The sequence below is a fragment of the Lathyrus oleraceus genome, chromosome 1 (assembly GCF_024323335.1).
Source record: "Lathyrus oleraceus cultivar Zhongwan6 chromosome 1, CAAS_Psat_ZW6_1.0, whole genome shotgun sequence".
Lineage (NCBI taxonomy): Eukaryota > Viridiplantae > Streptophyta > Magnoliopsida > Fabales > Fabaceae > Lathyrus > Lathyrus oleraceus.
This window is the reverse complement of record NC_066579.1, coordinates 39336007-39344563: the sequence shown is the minus strand read 5'-3', so window position 1 is coordinate 39344563 and position 8557 is coordinate 39336007. Positions and strand designations below refer to the sequence as shown.

At 34.5% G+C, this 8557-nt stretch overlaps 1 protein-coding gene across 1 annotated transcript; it reads right to left on the bottom strand.

Moving 5' to 3' along the window:
• Positions 1 to 541: 541 nt before the first annotated feature.
• Positions 542 to 6917, bottom strand: LOC127091158 (cyclic nucleotide-gated ion channel 17). Its single transcript, XM_051029748.1, has 7 exons — positions 6687 to 6917; positions 5958 to 6477; positions 5577 to 5789; positions 5163 to 5464; positions 2296 to 2407; positions 1615 to 1851; positions 542 to 1462 (listed from the first exon to the last, which is right to left on the bottom strand). Exons 1-7 carry the CDS (start codon positions 6713 to 6715, stop codon positions 743 to 745), a joined length of 2133 nt encoding a protein of 710 aa, XP_050885705.1. The 5' UTR covers positions 6716 to 6917; the 3' UTR covers positions 542 to 742.
• Between the last annotated feature and the right edge of the window lie 1640 nt (positions 6918 to 8557).

The window sequence follows — 8557 nt, the reverse complement described above, 5'->3', positions numbered from 1 at the left end:
ACTGTTAATACAGACTATGTTATACACATGTTATTTCGACACACGAAAATACCTTCCGACACTCGTCGAAGACAGACACTATTTTGAACCATCAGTTAGGGATTTTATATATCCAACTACAATTATCAACTAATTGGCTTATTGGCTTATGATAAATCTACAAGTTTCCATGTTCCTATTTTCTCATGAGATTAAATTCAAGTTGCCCCATTTGCTTCCAACATTCTAACTTGGAGGCCTCAATATAGGTTTTATGTTCAGTTTGAAAAAATAGGGATATAGAATAATGTGAATGAAGTAGAGACAAGTTATTATAGGAAATGAAATTAGACATAGAATATATGTTAAATTTGGATGAGTGATTTGTTGCAGTAGTTGAATTGCATATATAGTCTTGTAAATAAGATGGATGATGCCTCACTCTTGAAAAAGTTCTCGTATAGTGTGAGTTTGATACGAGAGGGCTTAGCAAATGTTACATGTTTTTTTTCAACTCTACCATTTTGTTGGAGAGTTTAAACGCAGACTTTTGATAATGGTGTTGCAAGAACAGATAAGGGCTATCAATTACATGAATAGAGCAAGAAAAACAAGGATTCTTTCAGAATATGCAATTTAGTTCCTACCCAATCAGTTCAATTTTTCTTCCCTTTAGTGTTTCTTTCTATAATACATACATCATCATTCTAAATCACCGTCGACACTAAGCTGAATATCTCAACTAAATGTCTCTAAAGAGGAACTAATCGTCCTCTGCTTCGGTAGTGAAGTCGGGTTCTTCAGGCTTCCGTAGCTTAGGCAAGTCGTCTTTCATCTTTAGTGCTCCTCTGCGTGTGTTCGCAGCAAACCTTGAAGCAAGAATTGTGACCCCGAGATTCATTTTAGCCTGAGATGAGTTTGAACCAGTAGGATATTCCTCTTCATGTTCTCTCTCAGTTGCCTCTGTCTCGTCTAAAGGAAGGGATTCCCTCAAACCGAGATCTTTGGCAGACATCCTTTTCTTATATCGACGCCAGGCAGCCTGTATAAAACAAGCGGCCCAAGTCCTCCAATGGTGAGAGTAAAATCGAAAGGTGTGTTGCAGCTTTTTGCTGTGGAGCCGCCTAAATTGATTAGCGACAAACTTTAGGTCTTCAGCTCGAAGAGCAAAAGCTTCAACCTCGCTTAGGGCTTTAACTGTCCTGGTTGAAGACGGCAAATTCATGGTTGATTTTGGAAGTAGTGCCCAAGAAAGTAGTTCCTCACCGCAAAAATCTCCAGGTCTCAATATGATTGAGTTAAAGAAACCAGTCCGGCCACCATTTGTCGTAGAACTATCTAATCTGCCTCTAATAATAAACAACATTTCAGTTACAGGGTCACCCTCCCGAACAATGTAGGTGCCTAGAGTGCTTAGAGAAGATACCAGCCGCTCACATATCGCATCAAGAAGCTGATCATCCATTTGTGAGAAGAAGGGAACCTGAAAATGTACATGCAACTGAAATTATGCTCCAAACTATGGACATAAGCAAAGGAGGATCCACACTGAAAATGTACATGCAAGTGAAACATGACGACTACACTATGATATAAGATTCTACAAAACATTAAACAGCAGGAAAAAAACCATACTCGTCTAACAAGGTCTAAGCATAGGTGGCGTTGGATATCACGACGAAGATCGGTTGGCAACGAACGAAGAATGGTTTCTTCATCCACACCACGGGTTGCAAGCCATTTATATTGAACAAATCGTCTAACACGAAATCTCAAATCTTCAGGGAGTTGGCGATGTCCCATCCACTCCTCTGTGTCTCTTCGCTTTAGCCTCCACTCCTCAAGCCTTATAGTAATTGATTGTAAATATGTCTATACCAAAGGAATCAACCCAAAAGAAGAATCAATGTAAAGAAGACCAAGAACATTTCATTAAATATGTATATGCACACTACTCAGATAGTCTAAAAGCCTAGCTGGCATTGTGTTGTGTAACATGAGAATACATAGTACATATGACCATTGTTAAAATACTAAAACGGAAATGATTCCTAGTTCCTACAAAACAAGAAAACATTCTTTTTGTATTCTCTAAATATGAAGTTAGCAACTAATGAAATTATTTTCTTCTGAATGAATTTCTTATATAATGAAAGATAGAACATTAGTTTAACAAAGAACTTTTCTAGGAAATCTATAACCATTCTAATAAATCTATAAGAAACCTAACAAAAGAAACAAGAATGAAAGTATAGACGTTTATCACACTTTCATATAATTTAGATAGGAAGGCCAAAACAAAATATCTACAAATACCTGCATGTTCCCAATCAAATGTGCAAATAATACAAGGCCCAAGATGGCAATCACAATAGCAAATGACGTTTCTCCAATAAATGTGCTTGTTTCTAGGTTCTGTCCATAAGAACTGAAACAAAGCCAAATAAATATTATCAATTAATATTAATAACAACTGCTGTCAATAATTTATATTTTAATACTGTTATTTTATCTATTGTTAGTAGTAATTTATGTTTGAACCTGAAACACCCTATATAAAGAGTTCAGTGCTTGTATACTATTTATACCGAAATATAACATGGTAAGAGAGTTCTCGTTTGTGAGGGTTTTGCTTCCGCATAAAAAACCATACCCGCCTTCAATGTGGTTCTTATAAGAAGATATTGCGGTTAATAAGGAAATGGATCAAAGGTTAGTCCAAAAACTTATATACCTCCCACATAGTAGACCTGATGTTGCTTTTGATGTTAACTGAGTCACTCAATTCATGCACCGACCAACGGAGATTTATTTACAATATGCGGTTTGAATTGTGCAATATTTGAAAGGAACACCTAGTAGAAGAATTTTGTTTGAAAGAAATGAAAGTGTAGGTCTTGAAGCATATATTGATGTTGACTTTGCCAGGTCAATTGTGGATAGGAGATCAACTTCAAGTTATTGCACTTTTCTGGGCGGAAATGTGACTAGAAGAGTAAAAAACGAAGTTTGGTATGCAAATCTAGTGATGAAGCATAGTTTAGGGCAATGGCACAAGGGAAGTGCAAATTATTAGGGCTGAAGTGTGATGAACTAATTGGACTTTATTGTGATAATAAGTCTGCTATTAGCATAGTCCATAATCCATTGCAAGATGATAGAACCAAACATATTGAAGTTTACAGACACTTCATGAAAGAAAAATTAGATAGTAGTCTTATTTGCACTCCATATGTCTCTTTCTTGCAGATCTTTTAACAAAAGGGTTGAACAACAATAATTTTGAAAGAATTGTTTTCAAGCTCAACTTAAGGAGGAGCATTGTAAATAATTAATATTTCACTAATGTTATTTTTCCTTTTGTTAGTAGTAATTTATGTTTGGACCTTAAGTCCGACTCATTAGGTTAGAATACTCTATATAAAGAGATTAATATTTATATACTATTTATACTGAAATATAATAGAGTTTTAACAATAACAAAGATAATCATAATCATAATCATTATTAAAAGAAGGCATCAACAAACAATGACAGCTATCAGTTAGAAATGGAAGTTTAAGATAAAACTACCATTTCCCAGCCACAAACAAGGCTTTAAACTCTGCTATTTAGATCCGGGGGCCAACTTTTTTTCAGCCAATTGTTTGGGAGTTAACGTGCAGAATACTCAAAGCTCTATTTTATTTGTTATTTGGTGATTGATGCACAACACATGTAGTTTAGAGGAAGAAAAGGGAAAGAAAAGATAGAGATGTGTTGAGGGAGAAATGGGGGCTAGGTGAAAGGAAAATTGAGGAGAGGAAGAACCGGTTAGCTGACATTTTTACTTTTGAATTGTATTATGTGTAAGACAAGTTGTTCTTCGACTAATTGAGTAACAAATTCAGACGCCGTCTTCACATAATAGGGAGAATCACTGTTAGAGCGTGCTTTAAAAGGAGACTACTGATAGGGTGCTAGTCCTGGACATAGACACTGCTGTGGGGTCTGATGGAAATGTTTTAGTGGGCTTTAATCAGAATAGGCCTGAGGTTTGGAGAGTGTATGAGCATAAGAAGAAACATACTGCTGAGTGATAGCTGCTGCCAGATCAGCAGTTAGTTAGAATATTTCAATATAATGATTAGGGGGAGTGTGTGTGGAGTCATGCATGTATTCTGTTAGACCTGGTAGTTGGCGCGCGCGCGCACACAGACCCTCAACTTCTCTGAGGAGCATTTTGTTGCTCTGGTTGTCTGTATGAGAGCTTGCTCTGTTTTCCCTTGACATTTCAGTAATAATACTCATACTTCTGTCCACCTATTCCTTTGCTCTATCAGCTATTAGAAATCAGAACACTCAAAAGCTAAACGGCACTGATTTCGTGGCAAACAGCTTCCAGGATCGCTAGTCTGCAGTTTCTGGACTACCCAACAAATACCACATCTTAGATGCATATGATGACAGAGCAGAATCAAGAAAACTTTGGAAGAGAGATGTTTGTCTTGTTCTGTTAATTTGTTAGTCAAGCAATTAAATTACTCTTTCTTTTCTCTAATTCCATCACGGGTTTCTAACCTTCGCATGCCACCACCAATATGACACCAAAACTGACAAAACCACCAATATTCTTGTGTGAACTGCACTAACTAAAGTATGAAAATGTATTAAATCATGATTGGCTAGTACAAGAAGTGCTGCAGTAGCACTTCGACTACATTATTACTATTAATAATAGGTGTTGGGACTTTTGTATTTTGGTACACATCGGTGTTGTCGATTGTGGATGGCGGAAAGCCAAAATCCCGCCATACCGGCCAATTTGCGGTGCTGTTATAGCGTATTATGGCGAAAAACCCAGAATATCAGCCGCTACTATATCATAGTATCTGTACTTACCATTGCAACTAGCCCAAAACCCGCCATGTATATCTGCCATAGCGCCACCATGGCGGATATTTGATAACACTATTACACATCAATCCCATCACATATCAATATAATCCCATACTATATCATAGTATCTGTATTCACTTTTTCTCTCATTTTCCATCCTAAACCCTATCATTTTGTTAGTAATAACAGCAAGCATATTATTCGTAAGATGAAGGAAATCAAAAAGTGAACATCGGCATGAATTAATCAAATGAGCCTTTATAAAATCAAATTTCATAACTTAATACAGGAATACCGTGGCATACCTTAATTGCTGCAACCCCCACCATAAACAATATAAGTATTTTGATATGAAGTTTGAAGAGACAACATGCTTTGTTAATGCATTTTGGAATAATCCATACTTGAACTGAATGTCATCATTGCTGGGGTCACAGCTACTAAACACATCTGTACTATTTGCCCATATCTTGCGCATATCATTGTTCAAAGAACTGCAGTCTAGGTAGAGAAAGCAATTACGAGGGTTATCTTCCTTTTTGCATAAAGATTTCCAACAAGTGGTATATCGGTCAACAGAGAGAAGATACCAGGATGCCCCTAAAACCTAGCAGAAAATTGGACTCGGATCAATAAGTTTCGAATAATTCAGATAACACGAGTGTGTGTGAGAGAGTTTTAAATAGTAGCATAGCATTAAATCAATCAAAATTACATACATGGCTAGCCAACATGTACAATAGCAAATTATATGCAGCTCCTGCCCAAGCAGTCTTTGTAACCACTCCTGTTGCTTTGATTATTTGAGAACTTAATGGAAAAATCAAATATAATCTTGGAACATATTGGAGCAAGACAATCAATGCAAGAGCATTATTCTTGTGATCAGTCTGAGGGGTCCTTGTAGCTGGTATGATAAACCAGATGACCATCTAAAAAGAAAAACCAAGATATTATCAGTACACCGCACCCCTTTAAAGGAATTTCAAAATTTAATAAACAACTCAGGAGATTGGATTGAGATTAAGCATCAGAACAAGAATTGCAAGCTTAGCTTGCAGAAGGCCCGGCAGGTTATATGTCAAAGCAGAAGTACAAACCTGTGGTAGTGGTAGTGTGGCAATAAAATCAATGAAGAAGTCAGATCTGATGTATCTCCAAGCAATTTTACTTGGGTCCATGACAAGTTCGCCCCTTCCAAACACCCGTGAGCTCGGTGCCACATACGCCGTCCTAAACTTAATCATGATGTGCAACAGATAAAAAGCATCCGCAATAGTCCGAAGAAAAGTGACAACAATCCGTAACGTTAGGTCAGTCCTCACACACGAAGACCCCGTATTTTCAACGACACTAGGCAAATAAAAGTAGAGAGGATCAAGAAAAAGCGCCACCAAGCAAGAAACTATAAAGACCCGGTTCCATTTCAAGACAATCGCGCTACCCGGGTCAAGTATTCTTTTTCTCCACGGCTCATGGTCCTCAGGGAATACCTTAGATCCTCCTATTTTAGTTTTACCTAATGGAAGAACATTGGTACTAGGTTTAAGCAAGGAAGACGATGAAACCTTGTATTCAAGGCCTGAAGGTTCTTTATGCTTTTTCCCATCGGAGTAAAACCTAAAATCATAAATTTCAATATCTTATTACATACACAGCATCACAATAAAAAATCGTTTCAAATCCAATACAAAATAAACAAAGAGAAGGAAAATATTTTCCACAAAACAAGTTTCATGCATCATTGAGGAAGTTTCAAGCTCCAATGATGAACAGATAAAGAAAGAAATAAACAGTAGCGAGAGAAAGAGAGAGAATTTGGATAGTACCTGACAAGCTTGCCCTTTTTCAACTCCATGTGAATTGGATCTTTTAAAACCCTAACATGGTATCAGAATCAGAGTTCAAAAACAGAGAAGGGGTCTTTCACTTTCAGTGATGATGATGAATGAAACCACAATCTGAAACACGAGAACAACGCACTGTAGAAGAAACGAGTCAACATTTGTTGACTTGGACAACTAAATTTTAAGAAACAAGAAGCGTCTTTTTTTAGACAAATTCATGTCTTGTGTCTTTTCTAAATATGTTTGTTCTAAACTTTTTACTTTCACTAGGAAATTAATTACCCCGTTATGTAAATTTGTTTTTGGCTAAATTTATATGAGACAAATTATTTTTTAAGCTTATTAAATAATCAAATTTATGCATAGTAGATTAGAAATTCGTATATACATTATTAAAAAGTAAAATAGAGATAAAATTATATGATTTTTTTCAAAAAAATATATTAAAATTTTGATAATCAAAATTATCGTAAGAACATAAAATACCTAAATTAATCTATGACTTTAATAGACATGTTGTCAATATAAAATAATTTTATATTATCGTTTAATATAAAATATTAATTTATCATATCATTAAAATAATTTTGAAATATAGGCATGAATCTCCGAAATACCCATCATTCATTTATTGTTACATTTATTACATATATTTTACTTTTTAAATAATAGTATTATATGAAATATTATTTAAACACATTTTTTGTTAGAATTTTTTTTTAAAATTATTTTAAAACAAAAATATACAACACAATAAAAATCAGTTTTTAAAAACTTGAAATAAATGGAACCTAGATACTTATTATTCAATTAATTTAAAAAATGATTTATGTTTCTTTATTTTATGTAGAGGTGTTTATGGGCAGATTTAGTTCGATTTTGAGAGAACTTGATGATCAAACCGATAAAAAAATATATTGATTTGTTTGGATTGGATTTGTACTCTTTTTTTTATAAAATTCAAATCGAATCAAACCGAGAAACAACAAGTTGGTTTGAGTTGGATTGATCGGAAACATTAGAAACAAATGTGCAAAAATATTTTTAAATAATATTTAATTTATATCAACTAATTTTTTTCATAATAATATAAAAAAAAAAAAATCGTTTCTCCATGTAAGTTGTGAATGTCACAAATGACATTTCATTTTTTTCTTCTTGAAGTTGAATATGTATTACTAGTTTTCATGATAAATATGATATAAATTATATGAATTAATATGGTTCGTTCGGGTTGACGGACTCGTGGGTAGAATTTTAAAAATTCGTTGGCGAACCAATTAACATTGAATTTCATTGGTTTGGTTCAGTTTTTTCCCGAACTAAAAACTGCACAACCCAAACATCATGGTTTGGTTTGGTTCCTGTTTGGTTCGAATTTGTCTTGATCAATGAACACCCATAATCTTATGTAAAAGTAAAAACAAGTTAAGTAGTGATAATAAAAAATATTTATTAGTACATCTCAAGAAAGAGTCGTCTCAAAATTACGAGAGGCCCTGTGTAAAAAGCTGAAGTTAACTTTATTTTAGTTGTGAATTTTTTTAAGAGGTCTTATTTAACCGTGAAATATGAAATATGTGTATGGAAGCCTTTTTTGTCTTAGATTAATCATAAAAAAATGAGGTCGTCTTGCACGTCCTCAGAGACGGCTCTGTCTCAAGATATCAAAAGATATAGTTCAGAGATAAACTTATAGGGTAAATCACATGTTTACCTTGAAGGAAACTTGTTGATATGATTGGTCACACAAAAATTTGCATTGAAATTAAATGGTGATCCACACTAATTAATTATTGATCAAAAGGTGGGTGAGTTAATAAAGTTTTTGGAATGATATAATGATTGTCAAA